This window comes from Microcaecilia unicolor, chromosome 10, assembly GCF_901765095.1.
Source record: "Microcaecilia unicolor chromosome 10, aMicUni1.1, whole genome shotgun sequence".
Taxonomy (NCBI): Eukaryota; Metazoa; Chordata; class Amphibia; order Gymnophiona; family Siphonopidae; genus Microcaecilia; species Microcaecilia unicolor.
In genome coordinates, this window is record NC_044040.1 from 181,167,912 (window position 1) to 181,189,594 (window position 21,683).

A 21,683-nucleotide genomic window follows, 5' to 3' on the forward strand; every position below is an offset into this window, starting at 1 on the left:
AGTGAAGGGATCTGTCCCTTACTCGGGGGCCAAGCTGTCAGGAAATTCCCGAATATCAGAGCCCTGAGGCATAGGCACCCGCACTGCTCCATATGCTTTCATGTGGGTTCTCAGGGTTTTCTCTTGCAATTTGCTTTCACAATTTCACATTGCTGTTTTATTTGCTATACCTCAAGTCATTAAAAACATATAAGCGGTTTACAATCTAAAATAAAATTAACCAAGGCTAAGAAGTGAAGATAGAAACAGAATTGATAAGGGATGGGAAATTAGGCAAGACACTAAGGATGCTAGGTCGTGATCAAGATTGGGCAGACTGGATGGACCATGCAGGTCTTTTTCTGCCGTCATCTACTATGTTACTATGTATGTTACTATGTTAAGATTGCAGACACTGGTGATGATGATCTTAAAGTGGGTCCGAGTAAAAAGGATCCCCAAACAACATGCATCCATCGCAGCTAAATTGGCAGATTTCAGTTTGGCACTTCCGGAAGTTGATGCTCATTGCTCTTTCACTTGTGGGCATTATAGTATCCGATAATATAAGAGCTCATTAGAGCTGGCGCGATGAGATCTCACAGCTTGCAGTTAACTCTTCGCCCTGTGTGTGTGTGCTCTCTGTTCCCAGGCTGGAGAGTGCTGCTCCCTGCTGCTCAGTTGCTCCATCTCTCGCTCTCATTCATTTTGCCGGCGAACATGAAAGATCATGGCCGCCTTCGGGCTTCTGAGTTATGAGCAGAGACCTCTCAAACGCCCCCGGTTGGGGCCGCCCGACGTCTATCCCCAGGACCCAAAACAGAAGGAGGTAAGATCGTACCTTGGCTAGCGTGGCCGGGTGCTCTGTGTGGGGGGCTGACAGAGCGGAGGGATGCAGCAGGCAGGACTGATGTCAATCAGTGTAAAGAATTCAGCCTGGAGAGCCGATTAGTCTGGGCCTGATCCCTCCCTCATTTTACTTTATTTTACACTGCATCAAATCCTCTGACTCTGACAAAAAAGGCATCCTATAGTGCATTGCACTGCTTTCTCTTTCCCCCTCCCCCTCGAACTGAAATTGAATTATTCAGCCTGTCATCCCTTTTAGAAACAGACTTTTGCATTTTGTCCATGCTTTGTTAATTATTTTTTTTTGTATTTTTTTAAGTACTATAGATGGGTGTCTGGTCAGCCATTTTTTAAATTTATGTGTGTGGTTTTTTTCACTCTAGCTTATCCAAATACATTCAGTTTTGAGCTAACAGGATTCTCATTGATCGTCAATAGCCGTTTAATTGCAATTGTCTTTGCCTCATTTTTCTTGTCCCCACAGATTTAGGAGGTAAAGTAAATTACAGTAACTATAGCCTGCACATGGAATCATCACCATAGGCAGCAATTAAAAACATGTAATTATAGTTTGCTGCAATTTGTCATGGGACTTTTTTTTTAAGTCACCTGAGCCCCCATCTGTACCCTTTTAATAGGGTTCAAGCTTCATACAGCATTCTCAGCCTGCTTTTCTATTTTTACTGAAATGTTAAAGTCTCACTTGGCTTTTAGCAATCAGTCTAGTCCATATTTTAACTGTTGAATGTTAGTCACCCAAACTGTAAAGTTTTTTTTTTCTAATGAGATCTAGAAATTGGTTGTGCTGGTGATACGAATATTTGCATGGAATAGACAAAAATGAAGTAAGATATAAGATAGCAGTTTGACAGGTTTTTAAACTTTTAAAGCAAAAGCGTCCAGTCATGCATTTGGGGAATAGAAATCTGAGGGGTGAGATACTGATGGGTACTAACCAGGGGAGAGACTGAATATTTATATGTGATCACGAGGTAATGAAAGTGTGTGCGCGATTGAGGTGATGATGACCAGAGTAAGAGGGATTTTAGAGTGCATAGGGAGAGGCAGAACTGGTAGAGAAAAAGAGGCATTGGTTAGACCACCTTCAAATGAATGGAAACAGGGAATGAGCTAAGTACATTTAAATAGGGCAGATGTGGTACAGAGTCTACACTAAAAGACATAGGGGCATAGTTACATGCATTAAGGCAGCAATGCACACTTTTTACCCCTTAATGTGAATTAAACAGCAAACTACTGTGGGCAATGTAATAATGAGATCCAATTCATGCAAAATACCTTATGCAAATCAAATAATGCAGCTTGTATTGACATTTGGAAGCGGTATAATTCTGGGAAAAGTAACACCAGCTCAAAACTCTTGTGTAAGAAAAATAATGCCAGCATTGGGCTGCTAACATGTGACCCAATTCTCCTGAGTGCCTTCTTAAAGGGGCCAATGCTGTCAAACAGACCTGGTCTGGAGGTCCCTCTCTCCCAGCACCCTTCCCCCAGGCCTATCGCAACACTTGAGTGATTCCCAGTTGCTTCTGCCCTGGCATTAACCCCTAGCAGTAGTCTTGCGGGGGTAGGGGTCTGGGGAGGCCAACGGGGTGGAAGCACAGCTCAAATACTGGGGAGGGAGGAATACTCTGGACTTTTTGTCTTTTTGACCATGTCAGCTCTGTTAAGAGAGGCTCCCCAGGAGCAGAACAACTCAGCTTGTAGTACTGCTGGTTAGTGAGTCCCATAGTAAACTAATCTGTGGTAAAGTCCTTTTTTCCCCCCCCCACAGCTTAGTAACCTCCTCACCCCTTTAATGACTCTGGGGCTCATTTTCAAAGCACTTAGCTTTACAAAGTTCCATAGATTACAATGTAACTTTGTAAGTCTAAGTGCTTTGAAAATACGCCTCCATGTGTCCTAGAATACTGGCATACCTTGACCGTCCAGTGCCCAGAGGCTGGTATTCACATTTACTTTCCCCCACCCCAACACACACCACATCACAAAGGTGCCATGAGCTTTTGCCCTTCCAAGTTTCAACTCCTTCCCAAGCTGATGCCTGGGGGCTCTGGCCTTTTCCCTTCCCACCTCCTATATTGGTACACCACTGCCCCAGAGAAGAAATTGAGGGGAGGGTATGATTGAGATGTTCAAGTACGTCAACATTATAAATGCACAAAAAAGGAAACCTTTTTCAGAGGAAAGAATACGTCTAGAACCAGAGGTCACAGTATGAGACTCCAAGTGGAGCAGCACCAAAAAATATTTTTCAAGACCATATTTTACCGTCTTCTTGTGTCAACGTTAATTGACCATCTGATGATTTTTACATATTTCATAATAAGACTGCTGAGGCAGGCCAGTGGCCGAAACACGGTACTGTGTCGAGTCTTCACCAATAAACTTTCTACTAGTGATTGAAGTCTCCACGTTTGTTTCTGGATCGCCTGGTCTATTTCCCACTCCTTGTGTGTTACATGATAAACAGCCTGATGTAATAGGCATGCGTTATTGCATGCCAACATGTGATATGTATTGCAGGCCCTGTTGCTTAAAATGGAACCTGTGATATGGTCAGTAGGAAATAGGAGGTGATGATACCCCCCTGTATAAGATTCTGGTGAGACTTCATTTAGAATATTGTGTACAACTCTGGAGACCACACCTTCAAAAAGATATAAACAGGATGGAGTCGGTCCAGATGTGGCTAGTAAAATGGTCAGTGGTCTTCATCATAAAGCGTATGGGGACAGACTTAAAGATCTCAATATGTATAGTTTGGAAGAAAGGTGGAAGATATGATAGAGACACTAAATACCCATGTGGCATAAATGCACAGGAGGCGGCGAGTCTCAGTTGAAAGGACGCTCTGGAACGAGGGGGCATAGGATGAAGGTGAAAGGGGATAGACTCAGAAGTAACCTGTGGAAATAACTTCTTCATGGAAAGGGTGGTGAATTTATGGAATGGCCTCCTGGTGGAAGTGGTCGAGACAAAAACAGTATCTGAATTCAAGAGAGCTTTGGACAAGTACATAGGATCTGTAAGGGAGTGATAGGGAGAGGAGACAGCATGGATGGGCAGACTGGATAGGCCATGTGGTCTTTATCTGCCTACGTTTTTCTATGTTTCTATGTAACTTGTATTGGTGCCTGATTTATGCTATAGTACACATTTATTATATTGGGATGAAGTGTTAATCTAGTAGGATATACCTGTTATTGAATCATTTGGGTGCCTTATTCTGTGTTGTTCTAGAATTACTATGTTATTCTTTTCCTTGAATGTTGTAAGCCACATGGAGCCTGCCTCAGTGGGATTTTGTGGGATATAAGTGTTCACAATAAATAAATAAATAAATAAATAAGGAAATTAGACCTTTATTCTGGGCTAGAAGCCTGTTTAAGTGTAAAATTTAATTTGAATATTTAATTTATTTGATGTGCTTGGACACAGTTTCTACATAAGCTTTATTCTCATATTGTTTTTGAACTCCAAGGAGCCCTTTTACCAAACTGCGGTAGAAAGTGGCTTTAGCATGCCCTTATGCAGATTTTTTCCTGTGCACTAAGGCCATTTTACCATAGCTGGAAAATGGCTGATTTTTCCATTTTTCTCAGTGAATGGCCATGTGTTAATGTTGCCATTGGCGCGTGGCCATTACCAGAAATTACTACTACTACTTAACATTTCTAAAGCGCTACTAGGGTTACGCAGCGCTGTACAATTTAACATGGAAGGACAGTCCCTGCTCAAGGAGCTTACAATCTAAAAGACAGGTGTACATTCTAAAGACAAGTGTACAATCTAAAAGACAAGTGTAGAGTCAATCTGATAGGGCAGATAGATTGGGGGGCATACTATAGGATAGGGTGTAATAGTACTGTGGAGGAAACTCGTAGTCCAAGACAGTTAACATTTTTTTTGTTACATTTGTAGCCCGCGCCCTCCCACTCATGGCAGGCTCAACGCGGCTTACATATTGTATACAGGTACTTATTTGTACCTGGGGCAATGGAGGGTTAAGTTCTGCCCTAGGCTCTTCTTCCTTCTCCAACTTAAATGGGATGGCTGAAGCCATCTCCTTAACAAAACCAGTGGAGATTTACGGCACTCTTGAGGTGGGGAGGGATCAGAGGATAAAATTAGCATGTGATCCCTTTGCAGGCTGTAAGGGCTCATGTGCTAATCAGTTAGCATGCGGTAATGTGTCCACACTAACCGATTCACGCTGCCGCACCCCCTCTCTCTCCCCAGACACGCCTCTCGGAGGAAAAATTAAGAAACCTTTTTTTAGCACGTGGCTTGCACACATATATTGGGCTTTTACCACAGAACACCTCAGCGTGTCCTGCAGAAAGCCCTTTTAAGCTGCGGTAAGTAGTTTGGTAAAAGGAACCCTAAATGTCTCTTTTCTGCAGAGGCAGAGCAAAGCTTAGGAGTGTGGATCTCTTTTAAGATGAACATTGCACAGTAAACCTTACCTGTGCTTATAAGCAAATGAAGATTTGGTTTTGCTAATGGAGTGTTACAGCCTGTTAACTATTATACTGTAGCTTTGAAGGTAATCAAATAAGCCCAGGAGAAAATGGATATTCTAGTGGCAGCACTCTGTTACAATGTACTTGGTTTCTATACAGTAATTTAGATCGTTTTTCTTCATATTCAGTGTACTGTAATAAATAGGTAATGCTACATAACAATTAAGAGCTGTGATTACATAAAAGCTTTGTAGTGGTGTATAGTGTTAGCCATATTTTAAGATGTTAAAAACATTTAATAAATGTAGTAAAATTTTGTACTTACCACACAATGGGATAGATTCTATATATCACGCTTAAAAACTCAGCTCTGAAAAAAAATACGCCTAGGCGTATTCTGTAAACTACGCCTAAATTTAGGCGTACTTTATAGAATATTCTTAAATTTCCACGTGGTGTATAGAATATGCTGAGCTCTCGTCCATGCAACTAAATTTAGTCACGGGCAGTTACGCCAAGTAAAACTCGGTGTAAATTCTGACGCCTGAATTAGGCACGGACTGGGTGTGTTCTGTAACTGCGCATAGATTTTAGAAATGCCCATGACCACGCCCATTTTTCAACTATGTGACTTAGAATTTACATGCATTATGTTAGACAGTTGTGTGTATAAAATTCTAATTAATGCCAATTAGTGTCAATTGCTTAATTGGCAATTATTGGCACTGATTTGCTCATTAACTAATAAAGTTGTGCTTGCAAATCCAGAATACAACTGGATTTGTGCACGCAACTTAAGTTGCGCTATGTAGAATCCAATGTCTGTGTGCTCACTGTTCCCAGCACACTCCCTTTATAGGTACCACATAGAAAAAGTCTTCACTGCATGGTAAGTATACTGACGCTGCAGATGCACATGCCACCTCTTAAGTGAGAGTATACTAATTGTGATATGTAGCCCAAGCCCATGTTCTGCACCATAATAGACTTTGTAGTTGGCCTAACCCGTGGATTCTGCAATAGTTACCCAAATTTGGGCACAATCCTGAGATGCGTGTGCAAATTAGTTAACGATCAATTAACATACACTGGGCTTTTACCACAGTACGCCAAAACAAAAACGTCCAAATCATTATTTTCAAAACCAATTAACAGACATTTGTTTTGTGCTGTCCTTCTGTAGTGCATCCAAATCTCAAGGGCGCGTGTCGGAGGTGTGTTGAGGGCGGGATGTGGATGTTCCTAAGACTTAGACGTTTATCAGTCATAATGAACAAAACAAAAAAACTGTCAGGAATAAAACTAAGATCTTTTGAGCTATACCTGTTTTTATAACGAATAAGGCACTAAGTGACCAGATGACCACTGGAGAGAATCAGGGGTGACCTCCCCCCCCAAATGTGAATAAAAATATGACCAGCCTCTGTGACGGCCTCAGATGTTAAAGTCAGGTTTATTAGAGCAGAATGCAGGTCCCTGGAGTAGTGTAGTGGTCGGTGCAGTGCACTATGGAGTGGGGGACTCGGTCCCTATCTCCCTCTTTCTGTCACACTTGTGGTGGAAACTGTGACCCCTCCCAAAGTCATCAAAACCCTACTGTACCCATATGTAGGTGCCCCCTTCACCCATAAGGGCAATTGTAGTGGTATACAGTGGGATAGTTGGTTTTGGAGGGCTTAGGGGACAAGATAAGGGAAGAAAGGTGAGATGTGTACCTGGGATCATTTTGCCCTCTAGGGTTCCCCATTGTTCTCCAGGGAGGTCTGGGAAACCAGTCTACTAAAAAATGCTGGCTCCTCCATCCCAATGGCATGAATCTGTACGTTTTTCACTTATTTGCTTTTTTTTTTTTTTTTTTTCGAAAATGGATCAAAAAACCCAAAACATCCAAAACACAAAACCTTGTTCGAAACAGTATTTTCTTTTTCGAAAATGACATTCTTTCCTATTCTGATTTTGGACGTTTTGTGCAAAACATTCAAAGTTGGACCTAGACATCATATCGAAAATGCCCCTTATAGTAACCTATGGAACTTTGTAAGTCTAAGTGCTTTGAAATGAGCCCCATAATATAACTGGACTTTACAAAAATTTTTTTTTTGAAATTTCCAAATAACAATAAATTAAACTTATACAGAAAAATTAAACATTGAGTATTCAATAACCATTACAAAGAAAAAAAAATCAAGGAAAACATTTTCCCACTACCTTTTATATTTACTTGCAGCACACAATGAGGGGGAATTAGAAATGAAGTGAAAAATGGAAAAGGTATTCCAATTAATACAAAGAAAATACTGTACTCTGGTGCCAAATAAAGCCTTACTCATATTCAGCAACTGACTCAAACAGGAGCAGCAGCACTTGGCCTTAATGTAAGTTGCTAATTGTTAAGAGTCAAACACCACATATTTCATAGATTTTATTTATTTATTTGCAGTGTTTGTTATACTGCCTTGTATATAGTATATCAATGCTTTTACATGGAAATTTTAGGAAAACAAACTCTGATTGGAGAATCCCAGGCAATGTCAGCAAAAACTGTCTATTCTGAGTCCTTCGTAATACATCCGGAAACATCCTTACCGAATATGGGGTCTTCACTAAGCTGTGGTAGAAAGTGGCCTTAGCATGCCCTTATGCCGATTTTTCCCGCACACAAAGGCCATTTATATTGCAGTAGTAAAATGGTGAATTTTCTGTTTTTCGTATTAATGGCCATGTGCTAATGTTGTCATTAACTGTTGGCCATTATTTATTTTATTTATTTATTTGTTACATTTGTATCCCACATTATCCCGCCTATTTGCAGCTTCAATGTGGCTCACATAGTACCAGAGAGGCGTATGCCGACTTCGGTATGAACAGTTACAATGTGATATTGTGGTAGAAAAAGGATCATTGCAACAGACACATAGGGAAATGTCGAACAGAAGAGTTATGTGACGCCATTATGTGTTTTGGTTGAGTTGTGTAGCAGTGTTCAGGCATATATGTTGGTTCGGTGGGGTATGCCTTTTTGATCAGGTTAGTTTTTAGTAATTTCCGGAAGTTTAGGTGGTCGTACGTTGTTTTCATGGTTTTTTGGTAGTGCGTTCCACAGTTGTGTGCTCAAGTAGGAAAAGCTGGATGCATATTGTATTTCAGTCCTTTGCAGCTTGGGTAATGGAGGTTTAGGTATGTTCGTGTTGAACTGGATGTGTTTTCTAGTTCTTAGGTCAATGAGGTCTGTCATGTATCCCGGGGCTTCGCCGTAGATAATTTTGTGAACCATGGTACAGATTTTGAAAGTAATTCGTTTTTTGATTGGTACCCAGTGCAGTTTTTCATGTAGGGTTTTGCGCTTTCAAATCTCGTCTTTCCAAATATGAGCCTGGCTGCTGTGTTTTGGGCGGTCTGTTTTTTAGATGTGATAACTTATTAGTGCAGACACACCTACTCTCTGCCCACCAGACACGCCCCAGTAACCAAAAAATAAGATGTCAATTTGGAGCTTACTGCAGAATGTCTGGGTGAGTCCTGCACTAAGTGCACGCTAGCGCTTTCCACAGCTTAGTAAAAGGAGCGCTAAGTGCCTTTTAATGGTCTAATCCTTCTTTTTTTCACTTTTTAAAATGTAATCTCATTTTAGAATTTAATTACTTAATTGCAGGATGGAATTTTGGAGGCTACTAAACTTCAACATAATAAAATTTCACTATACTACAGAAATAATATCTATTTCTACCATATTGCATCTGTTTCTTAATCCCATAGGAATACTTGGGACAAAAGGAAAGGAGGGTTGATGGAAGAAAGAAGCTTAAATTCCAAAAGAATATAAATATTTTTTCTTTGGATGCCTGGATAATGCTTATGGATTCCAAGTGAAAGTTTAATGTACATCAAGATTACAGTGCTTCTTGTGATAACTATAGCGTGCGGTAGTTCAAATAATCCTTAACACCAAGGGAATAGATGCAGTAAGTGATGGTCAAACATGGGGGGGGGGGGGGGGACCTGGTGGGGCTTGGGGCCCTTAAGATTATTTGCCCTGGTCTCTGCCCCATCTCTCAGCGGTCCTGAAATTTTGTACCCTCTGTAGCTTTTCCATGATCTTTTAAGGAAGCCCAATATAAAAGCATTTCATTAGTTTGGATGACTAAGGCTTAGTGACTGCATCACTGGTGAAATCTGGTGGGTGGAGGTAAGCATGTAACTGCCATGCGTTTGACAAGGTACCTCATGAAAGGCTATAGAGGAAATTGGAGGGTCATGGGATAGGAGGAAATGTCCTATTGTGGATTAAAAACTGGTTGAAGGATAGGAAACAGAGAGTGGGGTTAAATGGGCAGTATTCACAATGGAGAAGGGTAGTTAGTGGGGTTCCTCAGGGGTCTGTGCTAGGACCGCTGCTTTTTAATGTATTTATAAATGATTTAGAGATGGGAGTAACTAGCAAGGTAATTAAATTTGCTGATGACACAAAGTTATTCAAAGTCGTTAACTCGCGACAGGATTGTGAAAAATTACAGAAGGACCTTACGAGACTGGGAGACTGGGCGGCTAAATGGCAGATGACGTTTAATGTGAGCAAGTGCAAGGTGATGCATATGGGAAAAAAGAACCCAAATTATAGCTACGTCATGCAAGGTTCCACGTTAGGAGTTACGGACCACGAAAGGGATCTGGGTGTCGTCGTCGATAATACACTGAAACCTTCTGCTCAGTGTGCTGCTGCGGCTCAGAAAGCGAATAGAATGTTGGGTATTATTAGGAAAGGTATGGAAAACAGGTGTGAGGATGTTATAATGCCGTTGTATTGCTCCATAGTGCGACCGCACCTTGAGTACTGTGTTCAATTCTGTTCGCCGCATCTCAAGAAAGATATAGTAGAATTGGAAAAGGTGCAGCGAAGGGCGACTAAAATGATAGCGGGAATGGGACGACTTCCCTATGAAGAAAGACTAAGGAGGCTAGGGCTTTTCAGCTTGGAGAAGAGACGGCTGAGGGGAGACATGATAGAGGCATATAAAATAATGAGTGGAGTGGAACAGGCGGATGTGAAGCGTCTGTTCATGCTTTCCAAAAATACTAGGACTAGTGGGCATGTGATGAAACTACAGTGTAGTAAATTTAAAACAAATCGAAGAAATTTTTTTTTCACCCAACGCATAATTAAACTCTGGAATTCATTGCCAGAGAACGTGGTGAAGGCGGTTAGCTTAGCAGAGTTTAAAAAGGGGTTAGACGGTTTCCTAAAGGACAAGTCCATAAACCGCTACTAAATGGACTTGGGAGAAATCCACAATTCCAGGAATAACATGTATAGAATGTTTGTATGTTTGGGAAGCTCACCAGGTGCCCTTGGCCTGGATTGGCCGCTGTCGTGGACAGGATGCTGGGCTCGATGGACCTTTGGTCTTTTCCCAGTGTGGCATTACTTATGCCATGTTGTGTACAGTGTAAACCACGTATTCGAAGCAATAGCTGACACTTGGGGTGAATTCAATAAATGGTGCCAATAATTAGATCGTAAGCTCTGTCGAGCAGGGACTGTCTCTTCATGTTCAAGTGTACAGCGCTGCATACGTCTAGTAGCGCTATAGAAATGATAAGTAGTAGTAGTCTTTGTGATTCCGGAATCTTGCTGCTCTTTGGGGTTCTGCACGGAATCTTGCTACTCTTTGGGATTCCGGAATCTTGCTACCCTTTGTCCTTATCCTTTATTTGTCCTGTTTGTCTGTCCTAATTAGATTGTAAGCTCTGTCGAGTAGGGACTGTCTCTTCATGTTCAAGTGTACAGCTCTGCGTACGTCTAGTAGTGCTATAGAAATGAGAAGTAGTAGTAGTAAAATCTAGGTGCCAAGATGATGCATTCAGAGCACAAATTCTACGACGGCAGTTCTGCATGGAAATAGCTGCTTAGAGACGTCCGCGGCTGTTGAATGTTGACAGAGCAGCAGTCACAAGCTAAGAGTTTAGAAGCATTAGAGAGCTTGTTAAGTTGTGCAACTTGTCTTCACCTAACTGAAAGCCTAGAGAGTCATTCAGCTTTTTAGATTTTATTAACAATGTAAAGGCACACATAGTGGTAATGAACCAGTTGTAAGGGTGTCCAAATGTTTTTATTTTCATTGTGTTAACAGAAAATAGTAATTTGTGCATTTAAACACAATATTTTTGTGCAGATTTTTACTTTGTACCACATAGAGAATGTGGTAGGATCTGTTTACTTAGGGATTCATTAACATGTATGATTTGATCGTGGGTGTCTAAGAGGGGCATAATCAAACGGTGCTGGCCAAATCAATGGCTGGCCATCTTCGGGGACGGTTCTGCGACGGGACGGAGCCAAGCGTATTTTCGAAATACGCTTGGTGCCGGCCAAATCACTCGCTGGGTTTAGAGCAGGATCGCCAGGTTTATATGAGATGGCCAGCTTCGTTTTTCAGCCATAATGGAAACCGGGCCCGGCCATCTCAAACCCGGCGAAATGCAAGGCATTTGGGCGTGGGAGGAATCAGCATTTGTAGTGCACTGGTCCCCCTCACATGCCAGGACACCTAGGGGGCACTTAAAAAAATTAAAAAAAACAAAACAAAAATAGCTTCCAGGAGCATTGCACCCTTACCTTGGGTGCTGAGCCCCCCAAATCCCCCCCAAAACCCACTCGCCACAACTCTACACAATTACCATAGCCCTAAGGGGTGAAGAGGGGCACCTACATGTCGGTACAGTGGGTTTTGGGGTTTTTTGGAGGGCTCAACATTAACCACCACAAGTGGAACAGGTGGGGGGGGGGGGATGGGCCTGGGTCCACCTGCCTGAAGTGCACTGCACCCTCTAAAAACTGCTCCAGAGACCTGCATACTGTTGTCAAGGAGCTGGGTATGACATTTCAGGCTGGCATACAGGCCGGCCAAAAAAGTTTTATTTATTTATTTTTGGGTGGGAGGGGGTTGGTGACCACTGGGGGAGTAAGGGGAGGTGATCCCCACTTCCCTCCGGTGGTCATCTGGTCAGTTGGGGCACTTTTTTCAGACTTGGTCCTAAAAATAAATGGACCAAGTCCGGCTGGCGAAATGCTTGTTCAAGCCGGCCATTTGTTTTCATTATAAGGTGAAGCCGGCCATCCCGTACCCACACCCCCCGTCCCACCTTCGCTACCCTACCAACACGCCCCCTTGAAGGTTGGCCGACGCTGCAACGAAAAAGCAGTTGGGCCGGCCAAAATTGGCTTTCGATAATACCGATTTGGCCGGGATCAGGAGATCGCCGGCGATCTCCAGATTTGTATTGGAAGATCGCCGGCGATTCCTTTAGAAAATAAGCCTGTCCATTTCCCAGTCTTTGATAGATGATGGAAAACTGTATCCTGTGGGAAAAGGCCGATTCTCCTTCCCAGCATGGTGTACAGTACAGTGGTTTTATAGGTTCAGGGCTGGATCCTATAAGTGGCATCAAATATTGGGTGGTGATAAAATTCGGCGCTCAACGCTATTCTATGAAGGGTGCTTCAAGATAGCACTTTTTATAGAATAGTATTTATTTATTCATTACATTTGTACCCCACGCTTTCCCACACATGGCAGGCTCAGTGCGACTTACATAGTACCAATATAAAGAATTACAAAGTCATAAGAAGAATATACAATTTGTAGTAAACATAATATTAATGGGGTTATCAGATAAGTAAATTGAACATAGGAGGAATTGGGTGCAGAAGGAAAAGAGCGTTAGGAGGTAGGCGTAGGAAGATGGAAAGGAATAGATATGTGATATCAATAAGGATAATAGGAAACATGGTCAATGTGTAACAATCGTTGGTAAGAATCATTGAATTCGGTGCCCAGTTTTGCGTGTGAGGACTTAAGCCAGCTGAAACCTGGTTTAAATCCTGGTGGGCAGATTGGGTGTGGATCCCCTTTATTCTGTAGCACTGCATGCATCTTTTGTGAAAGACCCCTTTTGAGCCATGTATGATCCAATTTAGGCGCCCATCATTACAGAGTAGTTTGCAGCTAGATCAGCGCCCAAATGTTTGTTAGCTCCAAAAATTAGCTGACGGGCTCCAATGATTTAATTATTTTGGGCGCCCAAATTTGGGTGACCTTTATAGAATTCAGGAGTTAGCGTATGGATGGATTTACTGTTCATGAAACAAAGTGATTTTGTTTTTTTGCATTGCTGAAGTAGACTTAATTTTGTTACTTTTCTGATCATTTTGGTGCTCATTTTCAAAGCGCTTAAACTTACAAAGTTACAGGGAAGGGCATTTTCAATATGACATCTAAGTCCGGCTTTGGGCGTTTTGGCAGAAAATGTCCAAAATCTGAATAGGAAAGAAGGTCATTTTCAAAAAAGTAAAATGTCTTTTTTTTTTTTTTTTTTTTTGAAAATACTGTTTTGAAAAAGCTTTTGTGATTTGGACGTTTTGTTTTTTGGTCCATTTTTGAAAAAAAAAAAAAAAGTCCAAGTGCAAAATGCACAAAATCAAGCCATTGGGATGTAGGAGGAACCTGCATTTTTAGTAGACAGCTCCCCCAGACATCCCAGGAAAGCAATAGGACACCCTAGGGGGCACTGCAGTGGACTTCATAAAATGCTTCTAGGTACACATCTCACCATTGCTCCCTTATCTTGTCTGCTGAGCTCCCCAAAACTCACTACTCCCGACTACCATAGCCCTTATGGGTGAAGGAGGCACCTATATGTGGGTACAGAGGGTTTCTGGTGAGTTTTGGATGGCTCACAGTTTCCTCCACAAGTGTAACAGGTAGGGGGAGGTATGGGCCTGGGTCCACCTGTCTGCAGTGCACTGCACCCACGACTAGTCAACTCTAGAGGCCTGCATGCTGTGATCTAATGGACCTGAGTATAACATCTGAGGCTGGCAAGTAATGTTTTAAATCACATTTTTGGGGCATGGGCAGTAAAGAGAGGTCATCCCTCATTCGTTCTGTAGGGGTATGTCCCTGTGTCTCCCTTGCTGGTCTTGGCCTATACAAGCCTATGACATCTTGTTACTAGAAGATGGCTGCTGCAAACCTCTGACCTGCACATCTCTGTGTCAGAGTCAGCTTCAGTTTGTGGAACATCACTGACAGGCTTGCTGAAGCCAAGGACACTCTGTGCTCCAATTATTCCCCTTCTATCTCGGAGATGATGAGAAGGGAGGCAGGCATGGCACCAGAAGTTACCATTTCCAAGGTCACTAAGAAAAAACAAGAACTCTTCTTGCCCATGCACAGGATGGTACAAGAGGATAATTGGTATCACCTGACCGAGAGGCGCTGGAAGAGCGGGAAGAGTTGGGGAGTTAGTGAGTCGGAATCCTTGGAAGAAGGTGGAGGTGGAAAGAAGACCAGTGACCTAAGAAGGTCCACCAACTGATGAACTGTGTATCTGGAAGAGTACCGTGTGATTCAGCTACCTACAAGGTGTGACCTGTGCCTTTGCTGACTGCTGCAGAGTGCCTGTCGTGGCTCTGACGAAGACTCGCTGATATCTCAGCTTGAGTCTGGGAAGTAACCTGTGCTACTCCTGAGAGGCGTCCCTGGAGGTTGCCTGGTGAGAGACACAGTGATCTATCTCCTATTAGTCTGGGTTAGCGAGTGGTGATTACCTGAGCATAAGGCTGGTGTTAGTCATAACCTTGGTCGGGAAAGAAGCTGCTAATTACCATACTACCTCGTAACATAGTTATTGCATTCTAATCAGTTGTGCAAGTTTACCTAGCAACCAGTAAGAAATGTGTGTAGTGTGAGAATATAGTTGTAAGAATTACTGCCAGTATTTTTGTTCAGCCAAAGCTTTGCCAAATTTCTATTTTGTATATCTTTTTTTTATATTATCCATAATAAAGCTAATATATATATATCAGCCTGATTTCTCAGCTCTCTCTCTCTGACCGAAATAGTGCTACTACTACTACTACTTGACATTTCTAAAGCACTACTAGGGTTACGCAGCGCTGTACAATTTAACATAGAAGGACAGTCCCTGCTCAAAGGAGCTTACAATCTAAAGGACAAATGTACATAATGAAAAATTCACATAAGCCGAGTGGAGCAAGAGACAGAAACAGATGGAACAGAAAAAAAAGCTGTGGAAGAGACCTTGGGAAATAGTGGCATGTAGGGCCATAGCCAAGGTTTTCCCACTTCCCCTAGACAGAGAACAGAATATTTTGCTTGCGGATAGTTCTGTTGGGAAACCTTGTTTCAGGTAATTTATTATCTGGGAAATCCGCCTACAGTTCCACTGGTCATTTGGTCATTTAGGGCATCCTTTTGTGTCTTATTTGTTATAAAAACAGATCTAGCTCAAAGGGTCTTAGTTTTAGCCCTTAATGGTTTTATTTTGTTCCATTATGGTTGAAAAACATCCTAGTGTTAGGAACGCCCAGAACCCACCTTTAACACACACCCTTGAGATTTGAATGCACTTTTGATGGACTTCATAGAAAAACGTCTAAAAATTGTTTTGAAATTACCTGTTAGGACGTTTTTGTGAGACAAACGTCCAAATGCAGATTTATGCCATCTTTTAGGATGTTTGTCTCTTTTGAAAATGAGCTCCATGGTATGAGGCCTCTGTGTATCTTAAATGTGACGAGCTTAACAGCTTTGTGTCTGTCGAAAACAATCATTCTGGAAAATGACTTTCCCCATTAGTTGGCAACTCAGAAACTTGTAGGCTTCAGTGTTGGACATGGATGATGTGGTGTTTTTAGCCTAGATTTTCTTGTATGGGACTCCTAAAATGAGTGCTTCTTCCATGTCAGAATTCGCTCATCCGCCACTGATCCGCTTTGAATATAGCTTTGTTTGTCTAGAAAAGCACAGCAAAAAGAGTATCAACTATGGTGACCTATAAGGGAGATGTCTGGAAACACTTTATTTGAATGAACTCTTTGTTATATGCTACTTTGTCATCAAAACCATGTTAGACATGTTCGTCTGTCCTTTTTGTTTTGCTGGGTCCTCAACAAAGTGTTTCCCACTTGGATAATAGAGTCATACATTTGCACCCCTTGCTTGTGTATACTTACTGGGCTGAGCTCCTAAGTTTATGCTCCTAAGTTAGGCTCGTAAATTTTTTTTCAGCCAAACTTAGGAGTGTGGAGGAGCATTTTTGATATGACATCTTGAGTAAAGTGGTGTGGTAGTAGTTCACTTTTATAGGTAATAAATGGAAATAAATCAAAACATAGAAAAGAAAATAAGATGGCAACCTTTTTTATTCGACTAACTTAATACATCTTTTGATTAGCTTTCGAAGGTAACCCTTCTTCTTCAGATCGGAGATAAGCAAATGCAGTGGCGTTCCTAGCCTGGATGGCACCCAGGGCGGATCGCCGATGTGCCCCCCCCCCCCGGTGAAATGACACCCCCCCGGGTGCATGCCGCTGGGGGGGGGGGTGCCGCAGTGCGCGCCTGTCGGCTCCGACTTCGCTAACTTCGCTCGTTCGCTGCAGCTCCCTCTACCCCGGAACAGGAAGTAACCTGTTCCAGGGCAGAGGGAGCTGCAGCGAACGAGCAAAGTTAGCGAACTCGGAGCAGGCGTGCACCGCGGCACCCCCCAGCGTCGTGCACCCGGGGCGGACCTCCCCCACCGCCCCCCTTGGTACGCCACTGAGCAAATGATTTGCTTATTTGCGATCTGAAGAAGGGTTACCTTCGAAAGCTAATCAAAAGATGTATTAAGTTAGTCCAGTATCATCTTATTTTCTTTTCTATGTTTTGATTTATTTCTATTTATTACCGATATGACATCCAAATCTGATTTTGGATGTTTTGCAAAGAAAACGTGCAAAATCCCAGTGCCAAACATGATCATTTTAGACCTTTTTCTGATTCAATCTTTTTGGCTCGAAAATCTCCCTATATTAGAAGTTTTTATGCTCAGTGTGCCTTCCTTTAAGGGCTGTTTTCAAAGAACAGACGTCCAAGGGAAAAGGCACAAAAACAAGCCGTTGGGATGTGAGCCAGCAGTCTTACTAGACTGGCCACACAGATATCCCAGCAGAGCAGTGGGGCAGGCCAGAGGGCACTGCAGTAAACTTCACATAAAAGGTCCCGGGTAGACATCACATCATAACCCCTTTATATTGTATGGTGAGCCCTTCAGGAAGAGCAAAAAAATGTACTGTACACCACTGCAATAGCACTTATGATTGCAGGTGTCACCTATATGTGGGTTCAGTAGGTATTTTGTAGTTTTGGGGGCGCTCACACTTTCCACCACAAGTGTACCAGTTAGAGTGGGATGTAGGCCTGAGTCCCCTTCTCTACAGTGCACTGCACCAACCACTAAGCTACTCAAGGGACTTGCTTGCTGCTGTAATAGGACTAGCCATAACACCTGAAGCTGTTAGGAGGTTGGTACGTACTGTTTCTTTCATAACTTTGGGGGTGGGAGGGGTCAGTGACCACTGGGGGACTAAAGGGGGGGGGGAGGGTCATGCCTTTATCCCTCCAGGGGTTATTTGCTCAGTTTGGGCACTTTTTGTTACTTAGTTGTTATTGAAACAGGTCTAGCCAAAAAGTTCTATTTTTTGTCCTGGATGTTTTTACAATGTTTCCTTATTGCAGAAAAACATCCAAATCGTAAGGCCGCCCTAGTCCCACCCAAAACACACCTCCAACTTGCCCCCTTGACATTTAGATCAACTGCGTAGAAAAATGTCTTATAAATGAGTTTTAAAAATAGCGGTTTGAATGTTTTTCTGTCCTGAAAATGAGCCCCATAACTTCTCAGCTGAAAATTCATCTTGATTTAGAAGTTATGCTTCTGAATGGTAGGTTTATATTTATTTTACTAGATTTAGGAGCCTAGTTCTAAACTCCTAACTTCTTTTCTCCACTTTAGGTCTGCCCTTGTTGCCACCCTCTTTTTTTATGCACCCAAATTGAGCCTGCAAAGAGGTGGGATAATGTGGGATACAAATGCAATAAATTAAATTAAATTAATTAATACATTTTTCAAAGAGGCTAATTTATGAGCATAACTCAAGGGGACCCATTTACTAAAGTGCACTAAGAAATGTGCTTAGTGCATTTTAACTCTGGACTTTCTCATGCACTAAGCGCGTTTCTAGCGCATCTTTAAAACGGAGCTTTTTCCTTTTTGCAGGTCCCGTGCTAACGTTTCCATTAGTGTGCAGGGCGTGCAAAAATATTAATACAAGAGCACTTTCTGCCTCCTATTTAGGATGTGCTAAAGTACTCCTGTGGTAAGTTAATGTGATTCAATTAATGCATGCTGATGTGAACACGCTAGCTGGATTGTACTTCCATGCCCATTCCCCGCTTATGACATGCCCCCTCCCAAAAATATGTAAAACTAATAAATAGTGCGAGATTAGCGCAGGCTGTTGGGCAGATTACTACAAGACGCTTTAACACATTTTGCGGTATATCTGCATGCATTTGCGCTTAACATAGTTTACTAAAAAGGCCCCCAAATTAGTAGCATAAATTCTTTCAATATTGGGTCAATTGTTTTCAGACAAGATTTTATAAATGCTGTGCTGTTTTAAAATTGAATAGAATATTTTGATTTAAACTGCTCCATTCAAAGCCTGTTCTTACGACCTGTGTGTAGGATGAACTGACTGCAGTGAATGTGAAGCAGGGCTTCAGCAATCAGCCAGCTTTTTCTGGAGATGAGCATGGATCAGCCAGAAACATTGTCATTAACCCATCAAAGGTAAGGCTATAGCGCTGCTACTTTGTGTCTGCTCCTCCAAAATAAGTTGTACCTCTTCTTGATGTGATTCAAGGAAAGGTGAGAGTTAAATAAACCAGTAAGCGTTACTATCAGCAGGTAGATAGATGTTATGTTTGTGACAGTGTGTTAATTACCATATAACAAAAGTATATTAAGTCAGCTTTGAGGAAATAATGCCTTCTGGAGATCCTTTCTTGCAGTGCTGTTCTTCTGTGGGCTGGTAAAATATGGTTTTGGGTTTCTTTTGGGTACTAGGCTGTGCCCCATGGGGTCACTCAACTGTTGACCTTTTTTCTATTTGGGTAGGGAAACAAAAAGGCAATCTGTCCACAATATCTACAGTAGAACAAAAAATAAGGGGCAGACCTTGATGAAGAAAATTCAGTCTTTAATAAATCGTATTAATGTTCCAAGGATTCACACTCTTAAATGCCTGACATGGCCACGTATCTCCTAAAACATAGGCTGCATCAGGGGCATGAAGTACTAGCTGTGAAAGACGTACTAAAGATATGTAAAGGTCATGGAAGTCTATTTCCTGAGGAATGAGAAGCTGGATGAGTTGATAGTTTTTGCAGTGGATCAATAAAGGACAGCCAGAAGGGTGACTGCCTGTTTTTCAGTGGAGGAAATGCAGTTATGAAGAATCCATGTTTCTTTGCGCGTGTCAGATATATTTTCCACAAAGATGATATGAGTTTCTGTCAGATACAATGTCATCAGTACTGATTCCTAGGTGAACAGTTTCACCCTTTGTTTAGCAGACCTCAAGACCGCTACCGTTGGAGACTTTGATATGTCAAATATATTCTACAACTGCTTAGAGCAGAAGTTCTGAGAAAGTTTGATAGAAAAATAGATTAGAGATGGAGAGCAGGGTGAAAGTTGAGACATGTAGTCAAGTGTTAGGAAAAATATGTAGAGACACTCAATGAAATTACATGGAAACCCTTTTAAAACAAATAGGAGAAAATAGTTTTTCACTCAAAGAATTGTTGAGCTTGGGAACCCATTGGAACATTTTCAACCTTTGCTTGGCAGACCTCAAGACTGGCCAGAGGATGTGGTAACAGCGTTTAGTGTATCTGTGTTTAATAAAAAAGGGGTTGGACAAGTTCCTGAAGAAAAAAGTCCATAGTCCGGTTTTTAGATGGACATGGGGGGAAGCCACTGCTTGCCCTGGGATTTGTAGCATGGAATGTTGCTATTATTTGAGATTCTGAATGGAATGTTGCTACTGTTGGAGATTCTACATGGAATGTTGCTACTATTTGGATTTCTGCCAGGTACTTGTGACCTGGATTGGCCACTGCTGGAAGCAGAATAGTGGGCTAGATGGACCATTGGTCTGACCCAGTATGGCTAGACCCAGTATGGCTATTTTTAAGAACATAAGAACAACCATACTGGGTCAGACCAGTGGTCCATCTAGCCCACTATTCTGCTTCCAGCAGTGGCCAATCCAGGTCACAAATATCTGGCAGAAACCCAATTAGTAGCACCAATTCCATGCTACCAATCCCAGGGCAAGCAGTGGCTTCCCCCATGTCCATCTCAATAACAGACTATGGACTTTTCCTCCAGGAAAAGACATAAGTACATAAGTATTGCCATACTGGGAAAGACCAAAGGTCCATCAAGCCCAGCATCCTGTTTCCAACAGTGGCCAATCCAGGTCACAATATACCTGGCAAGATCCCCAAAAAGTACAAAACATTTTATACTGCTTATCCCAGACGTTTCCTTGGATAAAACCTGTTTTACTGGCAGAAAGGAGCTCTCTGATTATGACGTGTGCGCAATGTAAAAAGATGTGGTTTGTTTATATCTTTTACCTACATTGTATTGAGGCATTTCTGAGGATGGAGTTTTGTTTGGTTAAGGTAGTTTTGATTATACTAAACTAAGCATATTGCCATGTAATCATTTCAGATGTACACATTCACTTTCAAAAAAAAGCGGTTGCAGATCCCTGCAACTAATTTTTCTTCCTTCAGTAATGAAAGCAAAAACACTTGTGTAGTTTTGACATCTGTTACTGTGGCCAACCCCATAGGTAAAAATTACCTTGGTTTATAAGACAAGGTAGTTTGATTATTTATTCCATCATGGCTAAGCTAAAAATGGATATAAAGAGGGCATCCATTTTTTAAAAAGATGCATTGTTCTAAGTGCCTTAATGAAAAAAAAAATTACATTAACTGCAGGTGCTGGATTATAATTTCTACCATGCACTTGAAGAGCAATTTGGCATAATTACAATATATTCATATTGATGATGACACTTGAAATATACTGTAACCATAGGGAGGTCTATATCGTAGTCAGGTAGAGGACAGCTGCTGTTTTTTTTACAGTGGTATCACCTTCTGTATTAACTTTGTGCCTCTTTTACAAAGCCGCACTAGCAATTCCTGTGCGTTAAAGAGGAGGAAGCCCATTCAATCCTTGTGGGCTTCCTCTCGTTTCCCACGTGGGAATCGCTAGCACAGCTTTGTAAATGAAGTTCTTTGTTTTTCTAAGCATGCTCACTCAGGAGTATAGGATGAGACTTAGTTTGCTCAGAATATGGTATTATGATTATATTTTCTCTAATCTTTTGCTGGCAAATGGCTTAGATTATGAAAACGGGCTTTCTATAATATATATATA

The 21,683-nt window shown here is 41.9% G+C and overlaps 1 protein-coding gene across 1 annotated transcript in view; it reads left to right on the plus strand.

The window, feature by feature from the left end:
- The first annotated feature begins 709 nt into the window (after positions 1–709).
- The window catches only part of LOC115478360 (mediator of RNA polymerase II transcription subunit 12-like protein), a 122,070-nt gene continuing 101,096 nt past the window's right edge, over positions 710–21,683 (plus strand). Inside the window, exons 1-2 of the mRNA XM_030215662.1 lie at positions 710–808; positions 18,906–19,010. Coding sequence (XP_030071522.1) covers positions 710–808; positions 18,906–19,010 — 204 coding nt within the window. The remainder of the gene's footprint in view (positions 809–18,905; positions 19,011–21,683) is intronic.